Below are 21987 nucleotides of genomic sequence, written 5' to 3'. Positions count from 1 at the left end.
ACCCTGTATATGCTTTTTCAAAACTCTAATATGAATTTTACAAATTAGACAAATAGGCAATGAAAATGGCATATTTAGTTTTTCCCCACACGATTACTTAATTTTTTTATTAAAAAATTAAATTTGTCAAAATCGCAATTTTACCATAAAAATAAAAAAAATTAAACAACGTTTTTTTTAAATTAAAAGTTTCACCATTTTTTTTCTATAACACGTCTAGATCTAAAACTCCCCATAACACTTCTCTTTGGACTCTATAGTTTAACATAGACGTGATCAAATAGATAAATTTTAAATTTTTTCACTTAATTTTGCCATTCACGAAGCTGCACCTTTTATTTTTAAAAATTCATAACTTTTACGAGAAGAAGCGAGTCATAGCGAGTTAAACCGTGATTTCATTTTTTTTTTCATTTTTAGGTTAAAATTCCGATTTTGACAAATTTGATTTTTTAATAAAAAATTAAGTAATCGTGTGGGGAAAAAAATAAATATGCCTTTTTAATTGCCTATTTGTCTAATTTGTAAAATTCATATTAGAGTTTTCAAAAAGCGTATACAGGGTGAAATTTTTTCTAAGACCCAAACGAAATAATTTTTTAAATCCGGGCCTGATTTTTTTCTAGTTTGAATAAATCAGTTGATTGGGTGGTAACATAAATTAAATATTTGTAAAAAAAAATAATTTTTGTAATAAAAGTTAATTTTTTTAAATCTATGGTTCACTTTACCAAACTTTTAATTATTATTCATAGTCAAATTTGATTTTTTCATAAAAAATTAAGTAATCATGTGGGGAAAAAAATAAATATGCCATTCTAATTGCCTATTTGTCTAATTTGTAAAATTCATACTAGAGTTTTCAAAAAGCGTATACAGGGTGAAATTTTTTTAAGGCCCAAACGAACTAATTTTTTAAAGCCGGACCTGATTTTTTTTAGTTTGAATAAATCAGTTGATTGGGTGGTAACATAAATCAAATATTTGTTAAAAAAAATTAATTTTTGTAATAAAAGTTAATTTTTGTAAATCTATGATTTACTTAACCAAACTTTTAATTCATAGTCAAACTTGATTTTTTTATAAAAAAATTAAGTAAACGTGTGGGGAAAAATAAATATGCCATTTTAATTGCCTATTTGTCTAATTTGTAAAATTCATATTAGAGTTTTCAAAAAGCGTATACAGGGTGAAATTTTTTCTAAGACCCAAACGAAATAATTTTTTAAATCCGGGCCTGATTTTTTTCTAGTTTGAATAAATCAGTTGATTGGGTGGTAACATAAATTAAATATTTGTAAAAAAAATTAATTTTTGTAATAAAAGTTAATTTTTTTAAATCTATGGTTCACTTTACCAAACTTTTAATTATTATTCATAGTCAAATTTGATTTTTTCATAAAAAATTAAGTAATCATGTGGGGAAAAAAATAAATATGCCATTCTAATTGCCTATTTGTCTAATTTGTAAAATTCATACTAGAGTTTTCAGAAAGCGTATACAGGGTGAAATTTTTTTAAGGCCCAAACGAACTAATTTTTTAAAGCCGGACCTGATTTTTTTTTAGTTTGAATAAATCAGTTGATTGGGTGGTAACATAAATCAAATATTTGTTAAAAAAAATTAATTTTTGTAATAAAAGTTAATTTTTGTAAATCTATGATTTACTTAACCAAACTTTTAATTCATAGTCAAACTTGATTTTTTTATAAAAAAATTAAGTAAACGTGTGGGGAAAAATAAATATGCCATTTTAATTGCCTATTTGTCTAATTTATAAAATTCATATTAGAGTTTTCAAAAAGCGTATACAGGGTGAAATTTTTTCTAAGACTCAAACGAACTAATTTTTTAAAGCCGGACCTGATTTTTTTCTAGTTTGAATAAATCAGTTAATTAGGTGGTAATAGTGTAACGATTAACCAAAGTAAGAGACACATCGATCTGACCGTTCAAAAATTATGACGAATCCCTCTATATTATTAAACAATGGGAGCAGACACTTTTTAATGGTCATTTGTTATTCCCCATAGGGACCTCTATACGAGGTAGGAGTATGTACAGTGCCTCATGACTCACCCTGTATGAATTTTGTTAATTATATGATTAATTTTTAGTAAGAAAACTACAGTCCTCTACAAATCAAAAATCTTTTTTGCACGATTGATAATTTTTGACTGTTTACCGTGACAGATTTTACGTCAGTAGGTGACATTTACTAGCAACTCAGCGGTAAGTAATCCAACTCGACGCTAAGTACTTCAATCGAGTTAAAAAATCTCTTAATTTTAATTTATTTTTTGAAAGAATAAAGAAAACTAACGAATTATTTATTAATATTGAAACTTGTGGTACAATTTGTTAAATTATTTAATGAAATCCCACTTGTTTGGGCTGTGGTTTCACTACTAACAGAAACTCCTGCAGAATCGCATACATTAGTAGTATCCAACATTTTTTCTCTTCAAATACGCGATCAAAGTTGAAAACTTGGAAATATCAATGCCATCATAAAGAGAAACGGTGGATTTAATCATTGAATATTCTGCCCAGAGGCTTCCAGGAGCTTTCAACTGCATATGTCTTTGAACGAAATATGCCAATAGTCTTTTCTTCGATTCTTAAATTCTTGCCTTCGCACCATTTTTTAAAACTTTGGTAGGTATTTTGATAACGGATTTTGCATTTTTCGGGAATAATTGCGGGACACCCTTCTTCCCAAGCCCGTTCAATTTCTTCAAATTCACTTACGCTCATATTTTAATTTATAATAATCAAAATTGTACTTAAAATTATTGACAACTAAATAAAAACTCAATTCTCCATTGTTGTTATGCACCCTAGTTACTACCTAACAACCAAAGTATCTATCTTGATAAAATGAATGAAACTAGTCAATATGACGAAAATGTTTAATTTTATAATTTATAATGGTATCAATCGTGCAAAAAACGTTATAAGCATGTCGAACGTTAAGGGTAACCGATCTCAGACAATAATTGGGGTCAAACAATTGTCTTCGATCGGTATAAAACCCTTACCGTTCTCCATACTTAATATACTATATTATAAATTATAGTACATTATATTTTTTTTAATTTAACACATACTGTAATACTTAGAGTATTACCCACAATATTAAAACAAACAGAAATAAACACTTTAATTATTATGACAAAGTCATTTTACAATGTATGTACAATAAAGAAAGATAAAATAGACAATTTTATAGAGTCCACATGTAAAATTATTAATTTTAATTATAAGTTTATATACGGTGGCAGCCACCGCCACCTCCACCGCCACCTCCACCTCCACCGCCACAGCAATCACTACCTCCACCGGGACAGCAACCCACACCTAGGTCACTGCCTCCAGAGCCACCGAGTGGGCAACCACCGTCACTGCCACCCCCAAAAACGGGCGAAGGTGCTGCGGATATAGTTTGGATTATTAAAAGGACGACGCAGAAGAATGCCTAGAATAAAAAATAAATGTTTAACTCCCACTTTATGGAGACATTAGTATACAGTGATGAGCGCTAATAACCGGCAAAATCACGCAAAAGATGGAAAACATATTAAGTTGTAAGGAAATAAAACTATTGGAGGTGGGAAATTTAGCGATAAAAACCTATACATTTACATTCTATTTATCGTTTCCCATCTTTAGGCATATCAGAGGAGTACCTCAGCTAAAACTGTCACAGTGCCAGTTGCCAAACTCGTCCGATACGTCTAAAGGTGGGAAACAACAAATATAATATAAATTTATAAGTTTTGTCTCTAAATTTCCCACCTCTACTAGTTTCATTTCCTTTTATCTCACAACTTAATATGTTTTCCATATTTTGAGTTATTTTGCCGGTTATTATCTTGCTCATCACTGTATAGGTGTAACCTATATTGTGTTGTTCGACACGTATAATATTATACTGTATTATGTACTCTGAGTTCTCAGTCCAGAACCTTACCAGGCAGGATTTTCTAAATCCATGCTTGTTTTGTACCACAATTGTGTTATTAATTGCAACTGAATGAGCTTTTGCCTGTGCTAGTATAAGTAATTTATTATACCACAGGAAACGAAGCATTTTAAAATAGAAAAATTACTGGCCGGTGTTTTTAAACTGCAACATCTGGGAGAGGTAAACAGAAAATGTGTGCCATCCCGTGGATATCGAAATTTTTACTGCGTCATGGCTTCTATTAACATTTAACCAAAAAACATCGACTTTTATTCATTTCGCGACATCAAAGTATTTGCAAACCTCTACTGGAACCAGAAAGTCAAAATAAGAATTGAAAATCAAATGTCGGAAAAAATAGAAATTTTTGGGGATGTATACTGTCACCACTGCTCTTTAATATATATAGCGAAGCCGTTTTCCAAGAAGCTTTAGGAGAGTGTAAGAATGGGATGATCATAAATGGTGAAACCCTTAACAATATAAGTCATGCAGATGACACTGTCATATTCACTTCTAACAAACATACGACTGAACAATACGACTTCTAACAAACGAACGACTGAACGAAAAGTGTACCATATTATATGGCATTATAATGAAAAGAAAAGAAAATTCATGGTCATTACAAAAATCCAAAAAATAACGAAACACTCCATATTAATAATGCCCAGATAGAAAGGGTAGATAAATACAAATATCTAGGAAAATTGGTTAGTCAAAACGCAGAGCAAACACAAAAGATTAAAATCTGTATAGAAATAGTAAGGGCAAAATTTGTAAAAATGCAACATTTATTATGTAGTAGAGACCTAAGAATGATCTAAATATAAGGTTGTTGCGCTACTATACCCTTATATTTTAAATATTTTGAACTATAAAGATACTTTACTCTTGAACGAAATTCATATTTTTCGACATACCTCGAATATTGATAAAATTTAATGCTTTTGTTTTATTGTCACTAAAAATTTTACAATTTTATGGACGAAACTTATAAATAGTCACAAAATAACAATAACAATTAGAATAAACGATTACAAAAATACAAATATTCCTAAAGAGCTAGTTTATAAGTGAGAGTAAATAAGCCCTGAGATAATACAAATTTTCGATACTGCAATATGAACTTACAGGCTGAACACTGCACCAAAAACACATAAATAAGGTACAGTCATTTGAAATGTAGTGTTACAGAACGATGCTTAGAGTAGCATGAACATCGAAGAAAACGTAGAAAACTATTGCGAGTAATGGACAAAGAATACGAAATAATAAACACAAAAAATGAAAAAGTTACCATAAAAAATATCTTGAACACGTAATTACTTAGATTGAGTAAAGATAGGGGTTATTATATTCAACCACCGATAGGGAGACATCACTTTTAAAGACGAAGATTAAAAAGATAACATCGAATAAATGTTAGTATTTTTATATTTATATAAAAAATTTGACAAATAATATCACGACTATTTTAGTCCATGTAATGAAGCTTAAACTTCTTTACGTGCCATCTCCGCGACGAAGGTTGGCAATCATCATTGCTATTCTCAATTTCGAGACTACAGCCCTAAAGAGTTCAGTTGAGCTGCATCCAAACCATTCTCTGAGATTTCTCAGCCAGGACATTTTTCTCCTACCTATGCTCCGCCTTCCTTGAATCTTTCCCTGCATAATTAATTTTAGGAGTTCATATCTGTCACCACGTGTTATAAAATAGGACAAAACCTCGCAATTTTTACAGAATGGATCGATTTGCTTGAAAATTTGAGAATCAGTAGTGGATAGTCCAAGGATCAAAATCTATATGATGCCAAAAGGCGCTTTTACTATGGGGGCGGTTGCCACCCCATCTCGTGGGTGAAATTTTTTTATTATATTTTGATCACAAACGCTGATAAAACCATTCATTATAAGCAAAAAACGTAATATACATTTTTTTGATAAAATTAATAAGTATTGATTTCTTCGCTATCGAATGTGTTAGTTTTATATCGAAAAATAAATGTTTTTATTGAGTTTTCTGCTAATAACTCAAAAAGTTTTCGTTCTATCAAAACAACTTTACCTAACGAAAATGTACCTTTTGAAAAAATAAACAAAACCGTTATTTAAAATTTTCTTTACGACCAATAGTAATCGAGCTATACTTTATTATATTATGTTAGTTCTTCTTCTTCAAATGCTAAATATTGTAGTTTCAAAGTCAAAAGATGGGAATATTATGCATTTTTCGAGGATAACTAATTTAAACTATTTATAGATTACTATCTCCAAAAATAAAAAAAGTGTCTAGCTTAAAAATTAAGTGACTAATAATGAAAAGAATGCCAGTCCCAATTTTTTTCAGCAAAAAGTGATTGGAAACAACCCCTAATCACCACCTTAATTAAAATTAGTCATTGACCTGATTTGGACTTTTTTATTTATGTATTATTAATAGGTTCTAGAAGTTTCACCGGCTTAGAATGATTAGTTAAAAAAAAAGAATTTGTGTGTACTTTGTACGCACGTAAGAAGTTATACTTCTATTATAATATAATTTCAACGAAATAAATATACCTACTTAACAGTTACAATACAAAAAATTAACAATAATTACCAAAATGAACCAAAACTTAACAATGCCAAATATTAAAAAAAAAGAAAAAAATATGAATCGTCCGGGATTTGAACCCGCAATCTCGCGATTTTTTGATCTCTGGTCCAATGCTCTACCAACAAGGCCATCAAGCCGCATGCTACTTACCTTTCAGATATACATAAATTATACATCACGGTGACAAGTGAAATATAAAAATAGATGTTTTATTATTTTACGCCCAAGGAAGACAAATCCAAAGACACAAAATTATAATAAAAAACCTTTTAAACCACCTTTTTGAAATTGCGCAAGTTGTATTATTAATATTAATGTTAATAAATGAAATATAAATATTTTGACGTTTCAAAATTTGACAATTCACTTTTAACTGCAGTGCCTTAAAATTTTTAAAGCACTAGTGCCTTAAAGTAGCATTTTTAACGCTCCTATGGAGTCCTAAAAATTGCATTTTTAACAAGTTGTAGAAAAATATATTTAAAAACACTAATATATTCTTTCCACACCTTTTCTGAACTGATACATACATAAATTAAAACATTTTGAAGTATAACTTCAAAAATATAATATGAAAACTATTTAAAAAGGCAGTATAACTATTAACTAACCTTTGTTGTTTCTCTTCCCACAACTTTTAAAACGCAACAACCATACATAACCAAACCGTCAACCGTCCAAACCACAGCTGCGCTACAGCTGCCATATTGGATAATTTTTGACATGTCATTTGAACATCCAATCAGAACAAAGTTATAATGCGCATACGCCGGGATCGTAGGTTTTAACATATAAAAATTCACCCTCATATCGCGCGTAAAGAAGTATAACTTCAAAAAATGGAGTTCAAAGCGAACAACGAGCTTTTGTAGTTTGGTAACGAATGTCGTTTTCTTCAAAATAGAAAGATTAGCATCAGAAATACGAAAAAATATTTAAATATGAAATTGTAGCTTATTTAATTCCCAAGACCCTGGTCTGCCAAAAATTTTTTTACGGCAAAAATTGAGTGAGCTATTGGCAATTAAACCTTGTAAAAACATGCAAAAAATACCTTCATCAACCCTTTCAATGTCACCTCTTTTTGTGACTGAGGATTTAAAAGGATTTAACAGTTATAAAATTATAGATCTTGCAAAATCCTACAAAATTCTTTTTTACCAAATTTTCTAACACAAAAAATTAAAAAGTTACGATTAAAAATCAATATATTTTTTTGAAAAAAAAAGGAGAAATCCAATTGGAAGCATAATAATGTAAGTAAGCGGTATTTTTCGTCATTGGCCTTATTCATTCTTCTAGAAGTTTGACTGGCTTAGAATAATAATTTTTAAAACACTGGAGTTTAAAGCGAATAACAAATTTTTGTAATTTGGCAAAAAATGCCATTCTCTTCAGAACAGAAAGATTAGCATCAGAGATACGAAACAATGTTTAAATATGAAATTGTAGGTAATTTAATTCCCAAGAACTTGGCTTGAAAAAATTTTTTCTATGGCAAAAATTGAGTGAATCGTAAATGAGTATACCATCGAAAAACATTCATTTTTTAGATATAAAACCGTATAAAACTAACACTTTCGATAGCGAATAAATTGAAAACTATTAACTTTATCAAAAAAATGTATAGAACGTTTTTTGCTTAGAATAAATGTTTTTATTAACTTTTGTGGTCAAAATATAATAAAAAATTTTCACCCCCGAGATGGGGTGACAACCATCCGCATGGTAAAAGCGCCTTTCGGGATTATATAGATATTGATCCTTGGACTATCCACTACTTTTTCTCAAAGTACCTCGCACAAACTTTATGGAAATTATGTCCGAGTGGATTTCGTTCATACTTTAAAAACTACTCTTTAAAGCATTCTGATAAAAAGTTCTCATGGGCACATCTCGATCGTATGGAGGATTTTCAAGATGTAAAGGCACAAACTCGGAAAATTATAAGATTTACCAGGTATTCCAATTCCCTCAGTTACTGGTTATCTGGCAACATGTAGAAGTTTGGTTAAATAAAAGTACTAGTAATCTAGGATTTCTTCCTGGCTATCCAATGGCGACCTTTACTTTGACCTTGATCTTCAACGAACGTCATCTTCTAGAGTTTCGAGGGTTTTCAGCATTAAATTCATTTAAACAGATTACTCATGAGTTTTTGGGATCGTTACCACGAACATGCCATCAGAATTGAACTCCGGAGGACGTGGTAGCCAGGACCACTGCAAGGGACGCCATCTTCCATCTTCTAGAGTTTCGACGGTGTTCGGCATTTAATTGATGCAAATGAATTACTGAAGAGTTTTTTGGGGTCGCTAAACACGAATATGCCACCAGAACCGACTCCCGGAGCACCTGGTTTTCAAGATTAATGAAAGGGGCTCCTGGAGTTTCGAGGGTCTTTGGTACTACATTGATGCAAACGGATTACTCATAGGTTTTTGGAGTTGTTGAACACGAATACCCGATCAGAACAGACATCGGAGTACCTGGTGCCTAAGACAGGTTATCTTCTGGAGTTTCGGAGGAGTCAAATGGAGGAATCAAATGGATTACTCTTAAGTTTTTGGGGTTGTTGAACATGCATACACTATCCGATCCGACCCACGAATCACATTGTGCCGTAGGCACAATGTGATCACGTATTCGTGTTCAGCAACCCCAAAAACCTATAACTAATCCGTTTGCATTAATGTAGTACCGAAGACTCTCGAAACTCCAGGAGCCCCTTTCATTGTCCTTAGAAACCAGGTGCTCCGGGAGTCGGTTTTGGTGGCATATTCGTATTTAGCGACCTCAAAAAACCCTCCAGTAATTCATTTGCATCAATTAAATGCCGAAAACCATCGAAACTCTAGAAGATGACGTATCTTGCAGTGGCAATGGCCACCACGTGCTCCGTAGGTCAATTCGGTTGCATATTCGTGTTTAACGATCCCAAAAACTCACGAGTAATTTGTTTATATCAATTTAAGGCTTAAAACCCTCGAAACTCTAGAAGATGACGTCCGTTGAAAGTCAAGGTCAAAGTAAAGGTCGCCATTGGATAGCCAGGAAAAAATCCTAGATTACTAGTACTTTTATTTAACCAAATTTCTACATGTTGCCAGATAACCAGTAACTCAGGGAATTGGAATACCTGGTAAATCTTATAATTTTCCGAGTTTGCGCCTCTATACAGTGGAACCTCGATAACTCGGATTAATCGGGACCGCGACCGATCCGGGTTATCGAAAATCCGAGATAGCCGGAGAATATGGTAAAAATTAATAAAATACGGTATACTTACAGATAAACTCCGTTAGAATTGAAATAACATGAAATATATTTCTAAATATGCACAGTACCTGCCTACTCATTAAAATTACTAAAAAAAAACACCAAACCCAAACGTAAGCAAATGGAAGCGAACAATACAAGACACACAATACTAAAGACCATTGTTTATAAAAGAATTTTTTAAATAGTCTTTCCTAAACAATGCTGACAGTTTGAAATAAAAAGGAATAGATACTACAGACAGGTGGCTGTTGTTTCTGCAGCGTGTGCTATGAGTCATTTTTAATATCGTATAGTTCAAATTACACACATAAGTACACATTATCTCTCAAATATAACATTACATACATTTTTATTGTTGAAAGGTTTGTCTGATAATTAACTATTTTGATTGGAAATAAGCCACAATTAAATTGAAAAATACAAAATATTGAAAATCAAAATGTTTATCTGATGAAAATCGGTCCGGGTTAGCCGGACTTCCGGGTTATCGGGGGCCGACTTATCGGGGTTCCACTGTATCTTGAAAATCCTCCATACGATCGAATTGTGCCCATGAGAACTTTTCGTCACAATGCTTTAAAGAGTATTTTCCCAAAATATGAACTAAATCCAATGGGACCTAATTTCCATAAGGTTTGTGCGGGGTACTTTTCAAGCAAATCGAACCATTCTGTAAAAATTGCGAGGTGAATAGCTTCAGTTTCTGGACTATTTCAGACACACTCATCATTTTTAAAAAATCTTCTAAATAAACAAATTATTAAACACTATAACAACAAGATTTTTAGTAATTATTCGTTGAATAGTAATTTATCGATAAACTTGAAAATGGAGAATATCTGGTAAATAATCAAATTGTTCTTTTTACATACATTTCGGAGATGGACCAATAGAAAGTGTTGAAAAATGCAAATATCTGAAAACCTGGATTTCAGAAAATAATAATCAAACAACAAACATAAAGGCCACGATATAAACAGCAAACAATGCGTTTGAAAAATGTTTATAAAGATCTTACATTCGACCTGAGAGTGAGAACTCCGATATATTACGCATTTTCGACACTATAATATGAAAAGCTGGACACTAAAGCAAGAACACCTAAATAAGCTGCATTCGTATGAATCGTGGTGTTACAGAAGGATGCTTAGAATGGGTTGGACACAGAAGAAAACCAAGACGGAAGTATTGCGAGAAATAATAAACAGATTAAAAATAAGCAATTAGCAAGGTACATTATCTGGGACACTTAATGAAGGGAGAGTGACATGAAATGATAAAATTGATAACACAGAGAAAAATAAGACGAAGAAGAAGTATGGAAAGAGGGAGGGTGTCATGGTTGAAAAACGTAAAGGTCTGATTTAAATGGTGTTCAATAGAACTCTTCAGAGTAATGGTAAAAAGAGCGAAGATATTGGTGATGATGTCCAACCTTCGATTGGGAGACAGCCAGCGCCGGTTTTACAGGGGTCTTTTCGGGGCTGTAGCACCGGGCGGTTGAAGATTCCGGGGCGGTACGCGCGAAGCGGTTTTCAAATGCCAAAATTTGATTTTATATAGGACAGTTCGTTCTGAACAGAATTATTACTATTTTTTTTTATTTTTTGAACAGTAATACAACAAGAAGAATCAAAATTTGATATAACATTTTTTATACCAATATAATTATTTGCAAGAAATATGGCACTTATAGTCGAAGTTACGATATAAGGTCGATATGCACCGATCTGTTTAATAATGGATAAAAATTATTGGACATGTAATTTAGCATGTTAACAATTTTTTATAAATTTAAAAAAAATTTCGACCCGGGCAGATATTATTTCAGATTTTTTTTAGGTCATTCTAAACAAAAAAGGTCTTTTGTAATTTTTCTCTAAAGTTGATCATTTTCTAGTTATAAGCAATTTAAAACTGAAAAAAAAAACGAAATATGACGATTTTCAAGGCTCAAAACATAAGTATAAAATATCATTTGTGAAATTACGAAGTACTCAAATTCAAGTTTAAACCTTATTCTATCAGTTACTGATGAGTCTTTTGGACTTATTTCATTTAGACCAGGGTAATAAGCTAGAAATAGACCATGTTCGGGACACTCAAAGATCCAGGTAGCTGACTACTTTTTTAATTATTGTAAACCTATAGGAAGAAAACCTACCTGTATCCTGCCTAAAGTTCGCGTCCGTTTTTTAATTATTAACAATTTACTGCAAAAATCGCGATTTTTTCGATTTTTTGCACCCCATTCAAAAGCTAAATAGTTGACATAAAATTACAAAATTTAATTTTTTAGAACATTAAAAACCTTCAAAATGCCGATTTTTGAAACTTAAAAAGTTAATTTGTTGCTACGCAAACTGCAAAATAAGTGAAAATCGTTATTTGTTAATAACTTTTACTAAAACTACCTTAGAACTTTATTCACCCAAAGTTGGCTATTGGTGTACTTAACAAACCCTCAAAATTTGAGACCGATCCATTAATTAGTTTAAGAGTTATTCTAATTGTTTATCCCAGAGACCTTTATTTTGCAATAACATAAGACAGAAAAAAAAAGAAGATAGAGCAATTCTGAGTATGCCAAATGGAAGTAGAAAACTGATACTATCAAAATGTACTAAAAAACGATAAAAAGATTATCTAATATAGTCAAAAATCCGAATGCCAAATTTGTGAAATTTTGTAGTTTAAAAGCATTTCAAATAACTTTAAAAATATTATCTGTAGAAAAATTCATTTTACATATTAGAAAAACTGGTACTTTGCACGAATTTTTAAAAATGTAGTTTAACTGGTGACTAGTCGTGGTAAGTGAAGGGGAAGCTGGGAGCCGACAAATGCACGAGTTCAAAAACTAAAAAAGCAACTTAAAACTATTATCATTTTCTATATCTCGGGATCTACTGAATATATTTTGATCGTTCTTTTTTTAATTTGTATGTAATTTTTCTGTACACTACAAATATGCAATTTGTCTAGACATTTATTAATTAACAAACAGTCTAATTTGTTTAAATAATTTTTGAAAAAATAATTTTTTCCCAAAAATCCATGATTTTAATCATACTATCCCTATTAATCTAGAAAAGTTAAGGTATACTTTAGTAAATAAATTATCTTCAATAAATAATTATCTAATAAAAATTATTTATTTGTAAAGTGTACTTTAACTTTTTCTGTGATCATTAATGATACTATGATTTAAAAAATAGATTTTTGTAAAAAAAAATATTTTTTCAAGAAATGTTTAAACAAATTAGACTGTTAATTAATTAATAAATTTATAAACAAATTGCATATATTTGTAATGTACGTAAAAATTACATACCAATTAAAAAATGAAAGATCAAAATCCATTGAGTTGATCCGGAGATACAGCAAATTATATTCGTTTGAAATTTCTTTTTCGGTATTTTAACTCGCTGGATTTGTAGGTTCCCCCTAGTAATCGTTTGCACTACATTTTTGAAAAATCGTAGAGGGTGCTGTGAAGGTATAATGTTTGTGAAAAATTTTTAAGGAAAAATACAAATCTCCTTCTTTAAAATGGCATTAATGAGATTCCTTAATTATTAGACACAAATTAGCTGTGAATTAAAAAAAAACATATGGCTAACTTTGTCCTAAATGAGCCCAGGCTAAATTTTTTTATTTTAAAATTCGTGTTAAAATACTATCTTATCGAATATATAAAAAGATTGTTTCTATGAACAACATTTTTAAAGTTATTCTAAGGGCCGGTTGTTCGAACGTTAATCAAAACTGATCATTATCAAATATTTAATTACAATTATATTTGATTAAGCGTACTTCTGACAGATGTCGCATTTTGAGGTTATGTTGACTGATTTATTTTATTATTTTAGTTTTAATTTAAAATAAAACATAATTAAACTCTTTCTGATGTTAATTTCTGGTTTTTACTTACAAATCAATAATAATAATAAGCAATTTTTAATAATTTAAGAGCTGCGGCTATATTTTAATTACTGTTTTACCTACAATCAATAACTGATTAGTGTTTTACATATATTTTTCTTTCATGTCGCGATTTGATTCCCATCAAGAAAATTGATTACAATAAATGATTGATTATAATCAACTTCTTGATTAGCGTTCGAACAACCGGCCCTAAATGTTTTTAAACTACAAAATTTTAAAAATTTGGCAATATGATTTTTGACTATGTTAATCATTTTTTATCTTTTTTAATTGATTTTGATACTATTAATCTTCTACTTTCATTTTTGGCATACTCAGAATTGCTCTATCTTCATTATTTTCTGTCTTATCTTATTGCAAAATAATGGTCTCTGGGATAAACAAATAGAATAACTCTTAAACTAATTAATAGATCAATCTTAAATTTTGAAGGTTTGTTAAGTACCCCAATATCCAACTTTGGGTGAAACGCTAAAGTTCTAAGGTAGTTTTGGTAAAAGTTATTAACAAATAACGATTTTCACTTATTTTGCAGTTTGCGTAGCAACAAATTAACTTTTTAACTTTCAAAAATCGGCATTTTGAAGGGTTTTCAATGTTCTAAAAAACTGAATTTTGCAATTTTATGTCAACTATTTAGTTTTTGAATGGAGTGTAAAAAATCCAAAAAATCGCGATTTTTACACTAAATTGTTTATAATTAAAAAACGGACGCGAACTCTAGGCAGGAAACAGGTAGGTTTTCTTCCTATAGGTCTACAATAACTAAAAAAGTAATCAGCTACCTGGATCTTTGAGTGTCCCGAGAAAATCCTTATTGCCCTAGACTAATTATGAAACATTGTTTTTTAGTTGTTTATGCCCGTCTCTCCATAAGAAAACTTCCTCATTAACAATTAAAAAAATATGTTTTAGACTAATACAAGTCTAAAATTCTTATCGACACCTGATAGAAATAGGTTTGAACTTGAATTTATGTACTTGATGATTACAAAAACGATATTTTGTACTTGTGTTTTTGAGCCTTGAAAATTGTCATCTTTCGTTTTTTTTTTAAGTTTTAAATTGTTTACAACTCGAATACGATCAACTTTAGAAAAATATCACAGAAGACCTTTTTTGTTTAGAAAGATCCAATAAATCTGAAATAATATCTGCCAGGGTCGAATTTTTTTTGAATTCATAAAAAATGTCATTTTTTAATTATTAATTATAGTTAGAACAACATTAGATCGGGCACCCTTGTTTTTTGTAATTTTTAACATGCTAAATTACCAATCCAATATTTTTTATCCATTAAATAGATCGGCACAAATCGACCTTATATCGGATCCTATAACTATTACAGTCATCGGCTGAACAGCTTAAAACTCCAGTCATTAAATTCGAGATTTGCCGACCCATTGCGTCAGTAGCCTCGTCGATAGAATAGATATCCACAGATATTCATCTCTATCCTACTTTTAACAAAATTATGCTGAGTAGAGGATTGTCAAAAAAGAATTACAATTAGGAGAAAAGAATTCGGATGCAAGTTTAAGCGAAAAAAAAAAAAAATGCGAACACAATGTTATGTTTTATAATAGACAATCTTAAGTCGGAGATTATTCGCCGATCTGATAGTTCTACATCTTGTTCAAGAGCATTTGAATTTTTGTTTAAACTAAAAACTACGGAAGATAAAATTATTTTCAGATTGGCAGTCAAATTAGAGCAAAAATACAAGGATGATTTGGACGAGTATTTTCCCCAAGAATGTGATCATTTAAAGCATTTATTAACATCCCTTCCCCAATTAAAAATAGACTCTCCTTTAGAATTGGCACAGGATTTATACGAAAATAAATTAATATCTTCATTTCCAAACGTTAATATTTGCCTGCGTATTTTTTTCTCCATAATGGTCGCAAATGCAAGTGGCGAATGGCGAACGCTTTCTTTCGACACTAAAAAGGGTAAAGACCTACTTAAGAAATGCAATTTCCCAAGAAAATTTGAACTCCTTAGCAGTTTTTTCCATTAACGCGGACCTGCTAAATGAATTAAATATAAATGATATCATCAAAAACTTCCCTTCAGTAAAAGCAAAAAACAAGCTTTTCAATAGATAAAGTTAAATATTTTTGAGCTTGGGCGCGGCATCTGTATAAGCACCGGACGGCAGACTGTGTGACTGGCGACAGCACTTAAAAAGAAAAGTAAATAGATAAATTTAATAAAAAACAATATAGCATCGAATAAATGTTTTTATGTATTTATATGTTAATCAAAAACTAAATGAACACACTCACCACTATTGCAGATATAACCCTCATCTTGAAATAGTCTTCAAAATAAACAAAATATATACACTAAGGCAAATGGGCAAATTAATCTTATTATATACCATTATATTTCTACATGAGATTTTGATGACGTAAAAGATATTGACATTTTTTTAGTAAAGCCAGGATTTTACGGCCCGAAATGATGAAATGAAGATTTTTGTGCCATATCTTTTTCGTATTTAGACTGATATGATTGTTTTTAATATTTTATTTGGGAAATACCCCACAGTTTAAGTTTGAAATATGTCTATTTTCACTTATCGACTTCGTCTTAGGAAAACGTTATCAAAATACAAAACATTAATAAAAAAACAAATTTTGTTTTATTTTGCTTGGTGAAAAACCTTCTAATAATTTAATTTTATCTGACTCATTCATATTGAAAATTCAAGCATATATTATACATTTTGAATAGCGTATCTAGCATACATGATTTATATTTTAAAATAACATACATATAAAATCAGAGTTTAATGTTAATTTTGAGCATAAAATGAATGTAACACCAAATACTTACCATGTCGGGATAGTATTATCGAGGATTTTTCCTGGTTTTTTCCTCGTGATTTTACTGTCATTATGGCATGTCGTTTTACAGTTAAATCACATACTATGATTTTTCTGGCGGATATTAAGTTAAAGTTGATTTCCTGTAATCGAATGAACTATTTTCTATTAAGTCGTCCCAGAAACGCAACTCATAAATATTGGCAATAATTTTAAAGTAATCTACTTTAGAATGTGAATTGTCAAAATGAATAAGTCAGATAAAATTTATTTATTTATTTATCTATCAACTAGGTCTGGATCCCGCGTATGAAAAAAAGTTGATTAATAGCAAGCTGAAAATTTGTTAATAGCTTAAGGGTGTCTAGTCGGACAAACTTTGATATATGGGAACACTGGAACAGGGGAAGTTTTAATTGTGGAACAGGTTAAAAATTTGGAACGGTCAGGCCACGAAGACGGCACATGTATTTTGTCCGACAGAACAGACTTAAACTCTTCGAACATGGTCTGATTTTTGCATGAGAGTTTAATCTCTGTTCGGAGAGTTTAAGTCTGTTCTGTCGGACAAAATAAATGTGCCGTTTTCGTGGTGTGACCGTTCCAAAATTTTTAACCTGTTCCACAATTAAAACTGCCCCTGTTCCAGTGTTCCCATATATCAAAGTTTATCCGACTAAACACCCTTAAGCTATTAACAAATTTTCAGCTTGCTATTAATCAACTTTTTTTTCATACGCGGGATCCAGACCTAAACGGGCAAAGCCCAATTAAAATTATGTTAAACTTTTAAATTACAGAATAGGTAATAACAATTAAATAAAAGAACGTTCACATAATATGGGTAATGTTAATTAATAATAAGTCTTACTTAATTAATGTTTACTAAAACGTGACTCAGGAATTTGCTACAAGATTGAAAAAGGTCAATATTAGGGTGGTATTAGGGTGGTGGTTTGCTGGTCTGGTAGTTCTAGTGAGAAAGTTGTTAAAATCATAGTTAGTACGGTGGATTGGGTAATGAAAACTAACTGTAACCCGAGTTGTTCTTAATGAGACATGAATATTAATTTTTTGACGAAGCTCTATAGTTTCAGTTTTTCCACGTAGAATATTTTAGAAAGTGATGAGATCACTTCCCTTATGACTGAAAGTGATTGGTGCCATATTTAGGAAATTAAGAATATCTGCATCATTGTAGTTGTCCAAAATATTAAGTTTATAAATATGCAATTTGTCTTAAAAATTTATATTCAACTAACTGAAGAGCATTAATACATTACGTGACACGCATTAATCGCTATACTTTTTTTTGGGAAGTGAGAACATGCAAAAGACCGTCTGGGAAGGTGTCCCTGGTGTGTCGGATTCAGTCCAGCACGCTACCGAGGCCGGGGCCGGCTACCGACTAAACTCACCCCCTCTTTCTCCAGCCGATGGGTCTGGAACATTTAACTCCCCTCCGGCACTCTCTGCGTGCATTCCATGGGTTGGTCGGCCACCCAACACCCCCTCCCCCCGCACGAGCATCGCACCAGACCGGTCGGTGGAGCGACCGTCGGGCGCAACCCATGTGCGGGCCAGACGACCGGGGTACCCCCCCTCCGACGGAACTAGCAAAACAGAACCAAAAAAAAAAGAAAAAAGAAAAATAAAAGAAAGGATAAAGGCGGCAGTTGGTGAGATTGGATGTAAAAGATTCTTCCCCGCCAACTACCCTAGGACGTAGCGAACAAGGTATTTACAAAAGAAACACAAATGTAACATAACGGAGACAATACACAAGGTATGTACATGGAGTAGTCTCCTAATGATTACGTCCTAAGCGTACACCACATTTAATACATAACATTTGTGTAAAAAAACGATAGACTTGTAAAATAAAATTAAAATAAATAAGTACGCGATAAATTAAATAAATAAGTAAAAATAATTTAAATTAAAATACAAAAAATTTAAATTTAAATTAAAACTAAAAAATAAAACAAAAAGGCAGTCAGCGTGGTTTGGGTGTATAAGGTCCTCCCCTCGCTGAATTCCTACCACAGCCGAAACACATAAATAAAATAAATAAATAGAGACGGCCTTCCCGCTTGCAGCCGCCTTTTCTTTTCCTCCTTACGCTTTATTGTCTTTGTGAATGATCAGATCGAAGTCTCGCTTGCTGTCGATAGCTTTCTCGATTAGCTCGCGACGTTCGCCCAGAGGAGCTCCCAAGCCCAGCTGCAGCTCGGTATGCCCTGCTTGGTATGCGGGGTATACGAACACGACATGCCGCGCGTCATCCACAACACCACACTCGGGACATATATCGTCCTCGGATTTATCAATACGGTGGGTATATTCCCTGAACGATCCATGCTCCGTCAAGAACAGTGTGAAATAGTAATTGACGCGCCGATGCCGACACTTGTACCACCTCACTACATCCGGAATCGGGGATCTCGTCCAAGCCGCCTTTCCGACTTCGGCTGCCCATTCCCTCTGCCACATCTCTAGACTTTTGACTCTTTCCTACGGTGCTGAACCTATTGCTTCGTTGGCCCTCCTGTACATCCGGACCCTTTCCCCAACCAGGAAGTGCACCGGTAGAGAACCAGCCACCACCTGTAAGGCAGTGATAGATACAGTCCTGTAGGCACTGCATACCCTGATCAGGGGTTTTCTTTGGACCCTAAGAAGCATGTCCTTATACTTCTTCATCCGGAGGACCTCATGCCACACTGGGGCCCCGTATAATATAATGGATATTATAGATTGTAGCATAACTGCCCTCTTTTGCGATCCAGGCCCTCCGATAGTTGACATTAGCTTATTTAGTGTTGAGGTCATCCCCTCCGCTTTCTGACATGCTTCTTGTATGTGTTCCCCGAAGCTAAGTCTATCGTCAAAGGTAATTCCTAGGTACCTGACTGTCCTTTTGGGGTCTTATTTCGGAGCCTTGATATTCGAATACTATACAGGGTGTTTCATTAATAATTGTCCATGTAGTAACCGGAGTAACCTTAGCACAAAATACGAAGATTTAACCTAAAACACTTAAATAAAATGTGGGTCCTTACTGAGTTACAGGGTGTTTTATCTAAAAATTTAAAAAATATTTTTGCTCAGCATTTTAAAACTATTCGACGTATCCTTTTCATACTCAGCAGGAAGTATAGGTAATATACAAACTATTAAATTATGTTAAACAAACGTTTCTGGCTATTACCAGAGGCGTACGACGGGGGAAAGTGAATGGTTGACCCTTTACAAATTCTACGCCACTGGCGGAATTGCTACTTTAGTTCAATTTTTCGATTTTCCAATACTTTTTATGTAAATAATATACTCTTAATTCGTAACGATAAAATGATTAGTTTTCGAGATCTTTGAAGTTAAAAATGGAAGGACACGGTTATTTCGATTAATATATTGGGTGGCTTCATTTTTAATTTCAAATATTTCGAAAACTAATCATTTTATCGTTACAAATTAAGAGTATATTATTTACATAAAAAGTATTGGAAAATTAAAAAATTACAATAAAATAGCAATTTCGTCAGTGACGTAGATTTTGGGAAGGGTCAATCAGCCACTATCCCCTGTCGTACGCCTCTGGTAGTAGCTAGAAACGTTTATTTATCTTAATTTAGTAGGGTGTACAGTACCTACACTTTCTACCAAGCTTGATAAGGATACATGTTTAAAATTCACATCGTTCATCTATGTTCCGATGACGCATTATTTGTAAAGGGTTTTTACCCATAAATTTTTTACTTTGGTGGTTAGCATGTTGGATTCTGAGCAAACACTGATGATGATCGGTCAACCGATTGAAAACTAGTTATGTCCTTGATGTAGCCCTGTATAGGGATTTTAACAAATATACCTTTTATAAAGGATTTTTTCTAAAACCGTGTTAAAAAAGCAATTTTTAGCACTCCATACGAGCGTTAAAAATGCTACTTTAAGGCACTAGTGCTTTAAAATTTTTTTAAGGCACTGCAGTTCGTATTGACCGTATAGACAATTTTTATGTAATGTCAAAAAAATATAAAAATGGAATGTCAGTCAAGTTCAAGTAAAAGTTTTTGTAGATATTGTCGTGTAATTAGGTTTGTAGAAAAAATATTGTATGATATGCGTGTTAAAAAGTACATTTTTAAGGCACTCATGTGAATTGCAGAACTCGCTATCGCTCATTCCATGCGTGCCTTAAACGTGTACTTTTAACACTTATATCGTAAATAACTATTATGGTTTTTGTAATAAATGGTATACAGCCAACTACATGAATTTTTTCCTCGTGGAACTTTTTAAAAAAACAATGTTTTAAAATGAGATAAGACCAAATTACTTATCGGTATCTGATACAATAAAGTTTATACTTTTTAGGCTCTTCGTAGTTTCAAAACTTGTATTTTTTACTTGTGTTTTTGAACCTAGAGGTCATTTTTCGATTTCTTCCGGTTTTAAATTGTTTATAACTCGGAAACGATTACATACCTTTAGAAGAAAATTACAAAAGATATTTTGTGTTCCCAATGATCCAAAAAACCTAAAATAATGTCTACTCGGGCCGAAAAAATTAATTTTTATAATTTGTTTAAATTTTTTTTAATAAAAATGTAGTAATAACTCCTAAACTACGGCAATTCTTCTTCTTATGGTGCCTATCCGTTACGGATGTTGGACACTAACATGGCTATTCTGACTTTGTTGACTGCTGCTCTGAAAAGTCCGGTAGTGGTTAAGTTAAACCATTTTCGCAGGTTATGCAGCCAGGATATTCTTCTTCGTCCTGGACCTCTTTTCCCATGCACTTTACCTTGAAGTATGGTCCGAAGTAGGTCATATCGTTGTTCATTGCGTATTACATGGCCCAGGTATTCCAGTTTGCGACGTTTTATGGTTACGACTAGTTCGCGCCAGAGCCTATTTTACTTTAAATCAGGCTCGAGGCACTACTTAATTTTCGGGCCCCTAACAAAAATTTATATAAATAGTAATAATAATAATAATACCTTTTTAAATGTATTAATTATTTAATGGAAATATAGTTGCACCAAAAATTTAAATTTTTAAAATTGCAATTTTTAATTAATAAAATTTTTAATATTTAATATATATTGCAATAAAAAATTTATATTTCAATAACTAAAAATTGTTTGAAGTGCAAAGATTACCGTGAAGTTTCTCTATACTATGTACAGCATATAAAGTCCTCACTTAAGTATAGTATAAACCAGCGGCTCCAACCACTAGCAGAAAATATTATTGGAGAGTTTCAGACGGGCTTCAGATGGGGAAGATCGACAATCGACCAAATGTTTAGAGTCAAGCAAGTCTTGAACAGGACATTGATGTTCAC

At 32.1% G+C, this 21987-nt stretch overlaps 1 protein-coding gene across 1 annotated transcript; it reads right to left on the bottom strand.

Moving 5' to 3' along the window:
• Window positions 1-3150: 3150 nt before the first annotated feature.
• Window positions 3151-16275, bottom strand: LOC126887883 (uncharacterized). Its single transcript, XM_050655778.1, has 2 exons — window positions 16092-16275; window positions 3151-3479 (listed from the first exon to the last, which is right to left on the bottom strand). Exons 1-2 carry the CDS (start codon window positions 16113-16115, stop codon window positions 3270-3272), a joined length of 234 nt encoding a protein of 77 aa, XP_050511735.1. The 5' UTR covers window positions 16116-16275; the 3' UTR covers window positions 3151-3269.
• Window positions 16276-21987: the final 5712 nt, after the last annotated feature.

This window comes from Diabrotica virgifera, chromosome 7, assembly GCF_917563875.1.
Source record: "Diabrotica virgifera virgifera chromosome 7, PGI_DIABVI_V3a".
NCBI classification, from domain to species: domain Eukaryota; kingdom Metazoa; phylum Arthropoda; class Insecta; order Coleoptera; family Chrysomelidae; genus Diabrotica; species Diabrotica virgifera.
Note: the sequence above shows the minus strand (reverse complement) of the source record. Positions and strands in the feature narration are given on the sequence as shown.